This window comes from Lycium barbarum, chromosome 10 (genome assembly GCF_019175385.1).
Source record: "Lycium barbarum isolate Lr01 chromosome 10, ASM1917538v2, whole genome shotgun sequence".
Classification (NCBI taxonomy): Eukaryota; Viridiplantae; Streptophyta; class Magnoliopsida; order Solanales; family Solanaceae; genus Lycium; species Lycium barbarum.
The window spans coordinates 119,189,238-119,205,252 of NC_083346.1; the positions used below are offsets into that span (position 1 = coordinate 119,189,238).

General features: G+C 31.7%; 1 protein-coding gene across 1 annotated transcript; it reads right to left on the bottom strand.

The window, feature by feature from the left end:
• Nucleotides 1–850: 850 nt before the first annotated feature.
• Nucleotides 851–2,972, bottom strand: LOC132614449 (transcription factor TCP7-like). The gene has a single exon (XM_060328903.1). It carries the CDS (start codon nucleotides 2,136–2,138, stop codon nucleotides 1,332–1,334), a length of 807 nt encoding a protein of 268 aa, XP_060184886.1. The 5' UTR covers nucleotides 2,139–2,972; the 3' UTR covers nucleotides 851–1,331.
• Between the last annotated feature and the right edge of the window lie 13,043 nt (nucleotides 2,973–16,015).

A 16,015-nucleotide genomic window follows, 5' to 3' on the forward strand; every position in this document is an offset into this window, starting at 1 on the left:
TAATCTCTGATGCTGCAGAGCAGAATCCTCCCAGTTGCTGTAAGAATTATCACACGCGGCAGTATAAATCCGTCCTCCTCCAAGTTGAAGTAGCACATGATAGAATATGGCATCACGTCATCCATAAATGTATGATACTATAACATTATTAACTACAGTGTAATCTTCTGAGTACTTTGAGGAACTTATAGCACGAAGATCATTAACGTAAAATCATCACATATTTTTTCGTTTGAAACTTGAGCTGTTCCGTTTTGAAACAGCAGCAAAATTATCTGGTCCCTAATCAATTTAAGAAAGATTCGAATGTAGAAACTTAAGAGTTCCTATCCTCCATTTCTATTACATTTGGCTCCACACCATTTCACATGATCAATCAAGATCTTAGCAAAGTTATGTTCATCCTTCTGTTCATTCCCCTTCACACTGTCCCATTAGTTGATCAGTCGACAGGTGAATCCAGCAATGCATGCAAAATGATTGGGGGTGGGGTGTGTGTGTGTGTGTGGGGGGGGGGGGGGGGGGGGGGGAGGGGGGGTTATACAGCTATAAATGAATATTTCATTTTACCAGTATGGCGCTAACCTATGTTGCTCGGACTCTCCAAAGATGTTGCCGCACTCATGTTAGATCCTCCAACAATACTCTACAAAGATGTTGCCGCACTCGTGTTAGATCCTCCAACAATAAACTACTTTTGGATGATCTAACACGCACCAGCCGACATCTTTGAAGAGTCTGAGCAACACAGGTACCAACTAAATCATTGAGCTGTAGAAAACATATACTCTAAGCACCCATTCAAGATAACACAATGTAAGTTCATCAGTAAACAAAGTCCATGACACTCTTTTTGAGTAGGAAAGTTTAGCTCACAACTGATATAGTTTCTCAACAAATTACAGAATTAAATTCAATGGAAACCTCCATGGTTTCCTTACAATACATTCATGTGGAACCACAGGTTTTCATAGTCCACACTGATCCCCTATTATCTCTTGTTACAAAGTGATCAAACAGCTTATTATGTCAAGGTCTTCTGCATCAATAGCAAAAAAAACCCCACCAAATTCATCACAAGCAGCAATTCCCCTGATTATACTTGTGTTTCTTGTTTATCTTCCCACAGCTACAAATGAGATAAAAGCAAACAACCTAATCCTAGCAATAATTCATCAAATTATCACTCACTAGAACCTAAACTTCCAAATTTTAACAACAATTTCTCATCTAACACAAACAAGAACATTAAGTAAGACACATTTATACGATATATTAACAACAACAACGACAACGACAACAACAACAATAATAATAAATATTCATATCCTTCAACGCCCGTCGTCCTCTCTTCTCCCCGAAGAAGGCTGCGGCGGACCTGATAGGGAAGCTAGTAAATTGAGATGCCCTTGAGTCATTGGTAAATAATTCCCAACCCTAGCAGCTGAAGCCTCTCCCATTTGCTGCTGAAAAAACCTCGAACTCTGCGAGCTTAACGCCGCCGCTGATGTTGGCACCATCATTTCTGGTGGTGCCGCCGCGGCGGCGGCGAAGCTCCAAATTTGGCCGAAATCCGGCCTAGCCGGCACGGCCCAGAACCCTGTCGTGGGTCCCACAGCTACGTTAGCTGTGGGACCCACATTATCGTCCTTGTTTCCGTTTTCCAGGCTTTCCTCGTCCGCCCTGAGGCGTTTCCCCAGTATAAACGGCGCCCCTGGAGAAATCAACTGTGATTGATGATGCTTCTGATCAAGCGGAGCTGTTATTGATGAATTAATTGAAGAAGACCCGTTCCGTACTGAAACAGATACAGTTGAGAAACTAGCTGGTATTGTACCAGTACCAGTAGCTGCTATAATTGAAGGTTCAGCTTGACGAAGCAGCCATTCAATCGTTTGTCCATCAGACTTGTGACCGAGTTCACGGGTGAGCTGGAAAACTCTAGCAGCACATACAATTGGCATCCTTATACGTCTTCCTCTACCGTCAACTTTGCTATGACGGTCTTTAACTGGCGGTTTTTTCACTGTTAAAGCACCATTAATGGATCCTCCACCTCCACCAGAAGGTTGTTGTTGTTGTTGTTGTTGTCTTTGTGGATCAATTATAGCTCCGTTACCTTCAGCTGAAGTCGACATAGAAGTATAGTAACAAGTTCAAGAATACCAATGAAGATGGAACAAATATGAGAAATTGCAGGTGTATAGTTCAAGTGAACAAAGGTGCAGTTCAACAATGGACAAGCAACAAATATGAGGAATTTCAAGTTCTAAAAAAGACTGATGGTTGATGAGTGTTGGAGTAAGCAGATAGAATTTTGTTGAGTAAAATACAAATAGAGTAATAAATATGAGTATTACTTGACAAATCAAGAAAGGGGAAAAAACTCTTTTTATGTAGCAAGAAAATTGGAGAAATTACTTGAAAACCAAATACAAATAGAATATGGGCAAATAGAGTTGAATTGAGTAACCCCAAGTATGAAAAAGTAGCAAATATTTGAGAGATACTTGAGAACTAAGTAGAAAGAGTAGTGGACTGGTGAAGGACTAATGGGGGATTTATGAGAAAATAGAGCTGAATTAAGCAAAACCCCCAACAAAGAAAAAACAACAAATATGTGAAATTACTTGAGAATTGAGTTGAAAGTGGACTAATGTAGTGTTTATGGGCAAATAGAGCAGAATTGAGCAACCCCAACAAAGAAAAAGACAACAAATATTTGAAAATCAAGTCCAAATAGAGAGTGGTTGTGGAGAGGACTAATGTGGAATTATGGGAAAATAAAGCTGAATTGAGCAAACCCCAAGAATGCAAAAACAACAAATATTTGAAAACTACTTGAGAATTGAGCAAACCCAAGAAAGAAAAACCAACAAATATTTGAGAAGTACTTGTAAATTGAGTAGAAGGTGTGGTGATGTAGAAGAATTGAGGGGAGTTGCAACAATAGAAGAAAAGGGGAAGGGGTAATATGGGCAAAAGGTAGAATTGAGGGGTCTAATGATTGAGAAGCAAGAAGTGGTGGAGACAGGAAGGAGGGGGCACATGGGTGGTGGGGACAGTACTGTATATATTCACAGCTCATCTCTGCTAAGGTCATTCAGTACACTACCCCTTTCACGCGCTCAAGCCAACACCACACCTTCCACGCGCTTGTTGCGGTTTGAGAAAAGGTGTGTTTGATGATTTATCGGAAACAGACTCTCTGCTTTTGAGATAGTGGTAAGGTTTGTATACATTGTGCCTTTTCCAGTCTATATGATTTCAGAAAGGGCGTGTTTGATGGTTTATCGAAAACGGACTCTCTATCTTAAAGATAATGATAAGGTCTGTGAATACTCTATTCTTTTCCGTGTTCATTTGCTGGGGTTAGACTGTATATTGTTGTTGTTTAGTATGAAAGAAAATATGGAAAATATTTTTCCAGAGAATCATGTTTTCTCGAAAAATAAGTAGGTTTCTAAATTATATTTAGTGTTTGATAAATAAGCAAAAATATTATTCCATAATATTTATATGTAATCTAACAAAACACATGCGGGCCGAATAGTGTGGGGAGTGGGGCATCGAGCTGGCAGGGTGGGATGGTTAAGGGGTGGCGAGGTGGGTAGTGGAGACAATGAACTTGAACTATTTGTTGATTTATTTATTCTAATAATCTTCCAGGCGGCCGAGTGCTACATGAACGATGAGTGCTTCCTGCCTCTTCTCCAAAACCTATATGCATTCTCCGATAGTGTGAATTCATTATTCTAACACTTCTCAAAAGGAAGTTTAGCACAATAGGACACTCTTGAATTCCATTTTGTAATATACCTATTTCAGAAGGTTAGTAGGTAGTTGCCTTTATCTTTTCTTACGAGTAGTTATGCTGCTCTATAGTTTCTTGTCTCTTGAATTCTGCGATTATTTGTTGATTTATAATGGCTTATTTACTTTTACTTTCATTGTTTTCATTTTCATAATTGTTTTGATTTATTTGTCCGTATCTGACCTTTCTTATGCTTTTTCTTGAGCCGACGGTCTTCCGGAAACAGCCTCCTTACCTAAGGTGAGGGTAAGATCTGTGTACACTCTACCCTCTCAAGACCCCACGTTGTGGGATTCTGGGTATGTTGTTGTTGTTGTGGTAATATCCCTATTTCGGCAACAAATGCAAAAGCCTGTTTGCAGTATCTATAGTTATATACGTGCTAGTACTCAATTTCTTTGATTTGAATTTGATGAAGTGGAGACACTTAATTTTAATTATGAAGTTAGGTTTGACAAAGTTAAACTTTAGACCTAAAGTTCATACACATAGAGCTGAAACTCAATCAATTTTGCTTAAACTTCAGGCATATATGGTTTGTTTAATCATTTCTGCCTCAACTTGAGGGACATGTTGTTGAAGTCCATGCAAAAACTTCAAATACATATGACTGAAATTCAATCATTTTTATCTAAACTTTAGTCATATGTGATTAAAATTTCAATCATTTTTATTTGAACTTTAATTATTTTTACCTGAAGTTCATGCACGCATATACTACTCAAATTTATCCATTTACTTGAACTTTAGTAATACCATACTTCAGATTCCCACATGTTTGAAGTTATTTCGGAATAGTTAAACGTACAATATAAAATTTATAAGAAGTAATTATACATTAGATAGCGATGTTAAATAGGATAAACTTAAAGTGTATGAGTTTAGAGGCCGTATCTTTGTAATGTCTATGATGAAGGAAAAAATAGGGGGAATTTAAGCTTTAAAGGTTGTCAGAATGGACCCATTTTAATCCGTACTGTGGACCAAAAGTCTCCATAGAGGGAAATTTATTTTGAAGTCGAATTTTTTATATATATCTTTCTCATTTTTATTTGAATTTAAAATTGGTCCCCCCATTTTCCGTATTTACTTATTGTCAGGTCATTGGTGGGTCCCACAAAAATTTTTGAGAGGTGGCCCACCAAGTTCTGTATTTCTTGATCAATAATTGGTATGTTGAGGCTTGAGTTTTAAATGACTTGACTAGTCTGGCATTATAATCTGTACATCTTTTTCTTTTTTAAAATAACCAAAGTGGACAATAAAATGTTGCATGTGTTCCAACAGGGTTGTTAAAGTTTTACCAAAAGTAAAAAAACTTTGAACACTTGAAAGCCTATGACGAGAAATATGAAAGAAATTTTGCAATACTTATGTCGCCGACGATTTTAAAGCGGACTTCCTGTTTATTAGATAAAAAAAGTTATGATACTAAGAACTTGTGATTCGATATCGAATTTGTTCCAATTTCAAAAGTTCGGATTCATTTATTGGGAACGCTCGAACCTACACTCGCTCTACCACAAAATTTGGAGTTTATTTGCACGTGATATTTACATTAAATTAATAAATACAAAATATACATATTTAGTTTTTATATATATCATTTACAACAACAACAACAACAACAGCCCAGTGAAATCTCACATCTTGGGGTCTGGGGAGGGTATAATGTACGCAGACCTTACTCCTACCAAGGTAGGATTTATATATATCATTTATTTTAAATTATGTTATATGTGTTCTCATTTTAACTTTTTAACTATTAAAATTAAATTATTTAATTAACATAAACATGATGCAAGTAAATACAATACATAAACAAGTCATTTAACTTGGCGTGAGTTGGCAACTATGACCTTAAACTTTGCTAGTGCACAAGTAGGCACTTAAACTTGCCAAAAGTTAAACATATAAACACATATGCTGACGTGACGCTGATGTGGTAGTGACATAACACTGAACAAAATATGTGTCATGTCAGCGCCACGTCAGCATTTGTGTTTACATGTTCGACTTTTGGCAAGTTTAAATGCTTACTTGTGCACTAGCAAAGTTTAAGGTCATAGTTGCCAGCACGCGCCAAGTTAAAGGATTTGTTTATGTGTTTTGCCAATATTTAACCATGCATCTTTCCTCCGCATTTTTAGAATAATCCATGCTATTCCAAAATCATATTGCAGTAGTTTAACATTTAAAATAAGTGGTAGATTACGTGCCCCGTATAGAAACTATTAAAGCTTTTTTAATAATTATTTTTAATGTATGACCATTCATCTACTAAATTTTAAGTTGTTAGTGATGACACGCTTCATTTGGGTCGTTATATATTTACTATGCTTCTTCACGTGTAAGTCTAATTTTTTTTTCTCATTGGCCAAGCATGTAAATTCTTTCTCATGAAAGAAATTGGCGATATCTGAATTCAAGAATTACTGTTCGTTTTAAAAGATTTATACTATTGTGTAACCATTTCAACTAAAAACTTAAAATATAGAGACACATACTTCTACTTATTATTTTATCTTCAATACTCTTAGCATATGATTAATGAATTTGGAGGTATGGTGAGTCCTATAACATATAAAGTGCTAGAATTTCAAACCCTTGTAACTTATGAGTGGTTGATAATAACACATAGATGAAGAAATTTATTTGCTGGTTACATTGTCAACATCACAAATTTCAAATGGATAAGGCTAGTTAAGAGGGGACAATTATGGATATTAAGTGATACTAATACACCAATGATGATTCTTTTTTTGTTTTATTCCTCCTACCTCTATGTGCCCATTTATCTTGACTACTTCGATGTATACCGGTATAAACAAAATCTAATTACTATATTCAATTATGAATAAAAATAAAATATTGAGCGGTTAATAGTTTACAGCATTTCTACTATTAAGAAGAGTCAGTTGACGCTCACTTTATCGTCATCCGGTGGGCCCCTCTTCTTAATAGTAGAAACAACAACTAAAATAAATTGTGGGCCCCTCTTCTTAATAGTAGAAAAATAATAATTAATATTTTAAAAAAAATTGTGGGCCCCATATATATTAAACAACAATTAATATTAAAAAAATAGTGCAAATTAATAATGTCAAAAAAAAAGTGCACCCTTTATTAAAAAATCAAACAATATTTATGTAATTTCCAAAGTATCTCATTAAGTTAATAATGATCGATTCATTGACACGTGCGTATTCATAGCAAACATTAATATAATAAAGTTTTAAATACGGAGCACAAACTATAATGTTATATTAATCGTGTTTTGAACACAGTATCCCATATTGACAAAATCAAGCAATATATAAAAAAAAAGTGAATCACATATTAAAAAACAAACAATGTCAAAAAAAAAGTGCAAAAACAAATTGTGGGTCCCATAATTCTAATATATATATATATACATAAAGATAGTGCAAATTAATAATGTCAAAAAAAAAGTGCACCCCATAAATTGTGGGCCCCTCTTCTTAATATTAGAAACAACAACTAATATTAAAAAAAAATTGCGGGCCTCCATATATATTAAACAACAACTAATATTTAAAAAATAGTGCAAATTAATAATGTCAAAAAAAAAAGTGCACCCCCTATTAAAAAATCAAATAATATTCATGTAATTTTCAAAGTATCTCATTAAGTCAATAATGATGGATTCATTGCCACGTGCGTAGTCATAGCAAACACTAATATAATAAAGTTTTAAATACGGAGCACAAATTACAATGTTATATTAATCGTGTTTTGAACATAGTATCCCATATTGACAAAATCAAGCAATATATATATAAAAAAAAAAAGTGAATCCCATATTAAAAAACAAACAATGTCAAAAAAAAAAGTGCAAAAAAGAATTGTGGGCCCCATAATTCTAATATATATATACATAAAGATAGTGTAAATTAATAATGTCCAAAAAAAAAGTGCACCGCATATATATATATATATATATATATATATATATATATATATATATATATATATATATATATATATATGTGTGTTTTGAACATAGTATGCCATATTGACAAAATCAAGCAATATATAAAATAAAATAAAAAAGTGAATCCCATATTAAAAAAAAACAATGTAAAAAAAAAAGGTGTAAAAAAAATTGTGGGCCCCATATTTCTAATATATATATATATATATATATATATATATATATATATATATATATATATATAAATAGTTCATTAAGTCAATAATGATGGATTCATTGCCACGTTCGTATTCATAGCAAACACCAATATAATAAAGTTTTAAATACGGAGCACAAACTACAATGTTATATTAATCGTGTTTTGAACATAGTATCCCATATTGACAAAATCAAGCAACATATAAAAAAAAAGTGAATCCCATATTAAAAAAACAAATAATGTCAAAAAAAAAGTGCAAAAAAAAAAATGGTGAGCCCCATAATATATATATATGTTTTGAACATAGTATCCCATATTGACAAAATCAAGCAATATATAAAAAAAAATGTGAATCCCATATTAAAAAAACAAACTATGTAAAAAAAAAAACAATTGTGGGCCCCATAATATATATATATATATATATATATATATATATATATATATATATATATATATATATATATATATATATATATATATATGCATAAAAATAGTGCAAATTAATAATGTCCAAAAAAAAAAAGTGCACCCCGTATTAAAAAATCAAACAATATTCATGTAATTTCCAAAGTATCTCATTAAGTCAATAATAACGGATTCATTGCCACGTGCGTATTCGTAGCAAACAGTAATATAATAAAGTTTTAGATACGGAGCACAAACTACAATGTTATATTAATCGTATTTTGAACATAGTATATATATAAATATATATATATATATATATATATAATTACTATCTAAACACAACTACATATATATAGATACACTATATGCGCACGGGCATAAGCCATCTAGTAGTTGATATATATACCAATCCGTTCATATCGAATTTTGTGGTTCTTATACCGGATGACTCTAATACTTTAGTGGATAATTAGTTAAATATTGGACTATTATATAATAACATGCATAAAACAACAGTATACTCATTATAATTTTACAATTGGGATCTGGAAATAACATGTATGTAAGAAAATGTACTAATTGATTATTATTAAATAATAATAACATGCATGCAACAAAACATGAGAACATAACGAAAGTCCCTTAAATATATTTTCGAGCAATATTTTGGTCTTTTAAGTTAGTCAAAAATAAATTCTTTTTGTCTTTATCAAATATTCACCAAATTTTGTATGTTAGATTTGATAGGAACGGTGGAAAGAGTTTAGTGGGCTCACGTTTGAAGGTAAAATTCTTAAAGTTTCTTCTACTTTTGGTATACTTTTAAAGTTTAGCGTAACTTTTTGAGGTGAAACTTTTGTTATTGTTTTCTATTTTTTGTGTTTAGTGTTATTTTTATGTTGGTTGTTCCAGGAATCACTATTAGAAACAAAAGATTTTCCCACGAAAAATCGGGTGGGAAATGAATGCTATAAAATATCATTTTCCCACTTCATTCCCACCGAATCAGCTCACTGGAAAAACGCATGGTGGGAAACGTGTTCCCATTGAGACACTGAAAAACTTCCTATTTTTTCCTTTGTGGAAACATTATTATTTAGGTTTTTTCACGGACACTGTGGAAAATATGAAAATTTTCCAGTGACAAATTTAGTGGGAAATAGAGATTTTTTAAGAATTGAACAACATATTCAGTGTAATTCCACATGTGGATACGCAAGCCTTATCTTACCTTGTGAAGGTAGAGAGGTTGATTTCAAAAGACCTTGGCTCAAGTAAATCAATTCAAAGTAGATTTTGAAAAGGAAATACAATAGTGAAAAAGTCATGTTGAAGATAATGGAGAAAATAATATTAACAATAACAAATAATATGATAACTGAAGCAAATGAAACATTTGAACAAACTTAAATGATCAAAATCATTTAAATGATTACTCTAATTTAAACTTATCCTCAAATATAAGAGATCATTTTTTTCATTTCTCAGAAAATAGAAAAAATCATATAACACATTCATTAATGGGATATAAAATTAATTTTCGAATAAAATTTAATTGTTTGGAGCCCAATGTCAGTGAACTCACGTTTTGGTCCCATCTTGAATCATAAAATAAAGTAATTTTCCTGAAAGTAAAGAAAATTAAAGTTATGTGTTACTCCAATTCCAGTATCTGTTCCCCCATTCAGAGACATGCAATTACAAAATCATTCGATCGTTTTCCTAAAACAGGTAAAAAGAGCAAACATTTTTAAAGGGAGCCTAATTATAAGCCTCCATTTTAGTTCTATGTTATTTCTTTTTCAAGAATAAATGTTTCATGTGCAATTGCGTCCACCATTTGGAGAAAATTTGAAAACTTTTGCAACGTCATGAAATTAGAGATTGAATCATATAAATGTAATTTAAACAACAATAATAACAATATAGTCAGTGTAATCTCATAAGTGAGTCTCAGAGTAGGATGTACGCAGACTTTATCCCAACTTTTGTGAGGTAGAGAGGTTGTACCCTTTGTTACAATTTATATATTGGTTTTCAACACGTATTTAGAATTTAAGAAATAAAAAATTTTATGTATGAATTTTGGTTTTATTTAGTCCTTCGTATATAAACATGGTAAAATGATATTTAATGTATCTCAAAAAGTGATTAATTTCGTCCCAGGCCATATAAGTAAGTAAAGAAAATAGCTAGGTTTGTTGGCAGAATAAACGAAGGCCCTCCGCATGCGCACATCACATGAATTCTCAAACTACGAAACAAAAGTATCTTCTTGTACTGTTCAATCTGAGTTCAGAATCCACATCAAACTTCTTAACCTTAATTTAAAAGAATCATGGGAACATTTCTGATATAGATATTGATGAGCTCGTAGAAAGTTGCAATTTTATAATTCAATATATTCAATGAAATATGAAAGGATGTCTAAATATCTTTGATTGAGGATGTGTGTATGAAGGAAAATGCCTAGAACGAGGAAATGAGATCACTTATGTGTAAGAAATAAAAATCTATGGTAAAAGAGTCATAAAATGTTTTAAACAAAATTGTAAAGAGATCACTTATGTGTAAGAAATAAAAATCTATGGTAAAAGAGTCATAAAATGTTTTAAACAAAATTGTAAAGGACTAAAAAATCATTTCTACCTCCTAGAACCTCCGTTTATTGTAAATTAGCGATTGTCCTTATTCATATAGCTTAGGACCAAACTGATCACTTTTGGAACACATTTTGACCATTTTCTCTCTCGATTTACCACACGAGGGCAATAGGTAAATTGTGAATACACGCGCCAAGAAAAGCGTGTGAAGCAGTCTTTGTTGAAATCGTTTTATTGCACTCAGTAGCCAATGTGCAGTACTCAGAGGTGACTCATGTAAAATGAAATTCCGAAATTAGACATAACCAGCACCAAAATTACAAAATTTGTCACTTTAGGCTCACACGAACACACAGCTTATACGGTTAGTCGGTTTCATGTAAAAACAAGGATAACATATGTATAGCACGTGCGCGCCAATAGATTTTACAGGTTAATAACATCATAATTCCATTTATGTCATTAATTAATAGCAATAAGAGGAAAAGGGAAAAATTCTCCTTTTTTACAACAAAAAAAGAATTATCATGGGCAAAAAGGCTTTGTTAAAGAAAAAAAAAGTTATCATTAGGTGTTCGATACGCGCTTTGGAACCCCATTAGCGAACAAAAATTATCATTAGGTGTTTGATGCGCGTTTTGGCATCCCATTAGCTCAAGTTCGCATAAAGCTTCGAGACAAAATGATTATTTTCGAAGCTCAGACTCTGCATTTTAAGTGTAGTTTTACCTTTTACATAATTATTCCTAATCTTATTCACGATTTCCTATTCCATTCCCTATCCCTCGTAATCACATTAAGTAGTAGAGTTTATAAAGTCCACACATCAGTTACGTCGGTATTACAATATTAATAATACTTAATTCGGCAACCACATGTTAAATTCGGGCTAACTCAATAAATTTGCTCAGATTATGTTCTTGTATTAAAAAACTATAAATAGTTAACTGGAAACCCAGAAACTAACACGCGCGAGCTCAATGACAACTGACAAGTTCAAAATCCACACACTTCAAATTCTAACTACTCTCTATGTTAGTTACGAATAATCTTTTATAAACTAAATAAATATTGTATTAGTTATATATTTCCTCCGTCTCAATTCAATTGTCTTAGTTTAACTTGGCACGGAGTTTAACAAATAAAGAAAGACTTTTAAAATGGGCAGTTCAAAACAAGTCTTGGATATTTGTATGGCTATAAATTATCTTATAAAATTAAATTATTTCTAAATATAGAAATATACTAATTTTTTTGGAATAAACTAATAAAAAAAATAAGACAGCATTTTTGAACAGAAGGAGTATAAATAATTCATGTTCAATTAATATTTCATGAACTGACCAACGTAATGACCCCCTTAGTTTTCCAAACACATGAACAGATGTAATCTAAGCATAACGAGGAACATCGACTTCTACGTACTTTTAATAAATAAATTATTTTCTCATATCGACTTTCTAAAATAATTATTTTTTCTAATAACAAGAAACTCTGGAAGTATCTAAATATTTTCTGTTTGTTTTTTGAGGGGAAAAAAAAAGGAAGTAAAGAATTAGGCGGCACTTCAACTCTCAATGATTTAATTTTTTTTTTCCTTCTCAACGATTTAATTGACCGACACAAAGAAACAAAATTTAGAAAACATCTAAATATAAATTATTGTTTAGAAGGAACTAAGAAACAAAAAATAAATAAACGATTGATGCATTTTCATTGATTAACTTGATTAAAACAAAGAATAATACCCTACATAACTTTTTCTCCAATCATTTCAATTTGTTAACGGCGTAACAAATGCTATGATTGTTTCTTCACAAACATAATTAAAAACAGTTTAATGATATTAATCATATTGTATGACTTTATGAATTGTCTTGTTTAATTTAATATATCTTTTATATGAGGGCGGCTTATGTCACCGTGTAATGCGGTGTTTGTACAGCTTAAAAGATAAGTACTCCATAATTACCATGCAATTATAAATTTAAATTAAGCACACGTGTGCATGTATTCCACATTAGGTTAAGGCACTTTTTGCCAAAAAATAGATTAACTTTATTGTCATCTTATTAAAAGATTGATTTATTATACACCCCCGGGATAAAAAAATAATCCAATTTGCTACTTTTTTAAAATAAAAAAAAAGAGTGCACTTACAAATCATGAAAGAATTGACTTTATTTTTTCATATTTGCCCCTATTAAGTGTTATATGATCAAATTTCAATGCCTATTTAATTAGGATTAGTTTAGTCAAACTATCTATTTTTGTTTAGAAGTTAGTATTTTCTTAAGAGGTACGCAAATGGCTAAATGGATTTTTTTTTTTATCCGGACGGAGTAACTTTTATCATTGAGGATGTTGATGAATAGTTAGGATCCCTTCTACCATGACTAGCAATTTCATGTTTGATCCTGAGTAAGGTTGAATATACCTTATTCTAAGCGGTATCACGTAACGACGCTTTGTCAAATGTTTTTTTTTTTACTAAATATGTATGTATTGATAATAAATAAAATAACTTTTTTGGTGCAAATATAAAAAATGAATACCCCTTCATTATAGTGATCTATTTATTTGTTCACTTCTTTAAATATAAACACTGCTAATGAAAAATATTGCGTAAACCACAATCCTAAGAATGGAGAACCTTTCATATAGGATAACTTTTTATGTTCTTAATGGTTCTACTTAGCGCGAGTTCCAATTAATCGGATAAAAAAATTCAAATATCATATAGTTAAGTTGAAAATAAAAATAAAAAATCATTAGTTTTAGTCCAACCACTACAATGATGATAATGATTTAATATTCACTAAACGACATTGCAAGATCTTTGGTAAGGATATTGATGTGCTTTGTGGGAGTTGATAATACCCAATTTTTTAAAAGTAAATGATGGGACATTCCCTTACTAATCCATAGTTTAATATTGAGATCATGATCTGTGATCATATTATATTAATTCCTAACAGAATAACAATGATTTGTAGGGTACTCTTAAATGGGCCCATATAAAATAGGGTTTCGCCTCAATGCATTTTTTTGCGCGGACTGGCTTCTCTCGGTGCTCTTTCATTTTTTTTTTTAATTTACAACTCATAATTATCTTTAAGATTTATTTATTAATAATAATTATTTTTTTAATTATATTTGGCAGCTTAATTATTTATCAAATTACCATCTATAACTTGTTTTTGTTACTGCAGTATATTTCCCTAAAATAAGGTACCTCTCTCACACTTACCCATAATTTTTTTTCAAATATTTTTCTCTTACCTATCATCTATTTTCTCTCTCACCCCCTCTTTCTCTTTCCGTTCCATCTCTTAATCTTTTAAATTGATTTTCTCTCACCTACCAAACTTATTTTCTCCCTCACCCCTCTTTCTCTCTTTGTTCCATCACCTACCCTAGATATCATTTTCTCTTACAAATCAGAAGAATCCTCCAGTAGTAGCAGCAACCATGATCGACGAAAAAAAGAGCTCTAACAATGGTGAAGGACGACAGAGTGAAGCTTTGTGTTTTGGTTTATTGGAACCGTAGAAATGTTTTTTTTTTGTTGCAATCAATTAAATAGTCAGAGTAAATATAGTAAACTACTGGAATGTATAATTTTTGGATTGATTTAGTATTGGTTTGAATAGAGTGGAACGGTTAAAGGAATTTAACAACTGGAATTCAAGCCTAGTTGATATGATATACTAGTTTTGGATTGATGGGCACCTGTCATTTGGTGAAAGACTTTGAGGGTGATTGATACTTTTTGACTGAGCCTAACAGCTCGACGACTCGCTTCTTTCCCATGAGAACACCATTGATGAGAGTTGTGGAGCTTCATGCCCACCAAGTGTTTGATAAAATGTTTTAGTATATTTCAATATATATTTCAGTGTATTTCTATGCATTAACAAACAGTATATCTAATTTTCAGTATATTTCTGTGTCTTTCAGTATATTATTTCATTGTATTTCAATGTATTTATCTTTTTTTGGTGTAAATATAGTGAATGTTCCAAATATAGAACCTATTTTTACTACACTTTATTTTTACGACTTTTGTATTTCGCTGTATTTCTGCATTTTGTATTTCTAATTTATGAAACAGTTTCTGATATATTTCATTATATTCCATTGTATATACGCATACTACAACTTTATATTTCTTAAACAATCAACCATATTTCATTATATTTCAGTGTATATTTTTCTGTATTTGGAAGTTTTTAGATCTTTAGTGGTATTTGAATTCAAAAAGTTTTGATTGTAGTAAAAGTTGAGAGAGGTTCGTAAGCTTTAATGGAAGAACAACCGTTATGCGTGATTTATGAAAAGTTTTAAATTGAATCCCGTAATTTTTTTTAAATTGTTCGATAAATAGGGCTTGATTTTACTCTTCAGTGATTTGTGTGAAATATGGTTGATTTAATTTGACTTATTATTTAAAAAGGAAAAGAATATTATGTTCCGAAAATATAGCCTATTTTTTCTCTAAGATTTTTTTTAAAAAAATATGTTCCAAAAATAGAGCCTAAATTTACTCTAACGTGTTTTGTATTTCTCTGTATTTCAAAAATGTGAGATACAACTGAAATATAGCCAAAAGCAGTTACGAATTGTAAATCTTCAACTTGTAGCTATAACTAGTTAGAAGCTATTAAAAGGTAGCTATTTATGTTAGTTTTTCTTAATTTTTATCCTTCGCTTAAAAAAATGGCAAAAAATATCCTTGAAGTTCTTGGTTTAAACCCCGCTCAGTATAAAAAAAAAAATTGCAAGGCAATATTTTGGGAAAAGTCTGCCTTATGCGGCATAGGTCGTCTTGAGGCATAAAGTTATGCCTTAAGACAACCTATGCTGTCTCCGACAGAGGTTACAATTTGGGCCTGGTCTTTCTAATTTGCGAGTATTTTACAAAGGGCCCATTTATGTGGGCTTTTATTTATCTATTTTTCTTCTTCTTCTTCTTTTGTGCGAATTTCCCTTCAAATGCATTGCTCTTTAATTTTTGGCCCTTAGATTGATGG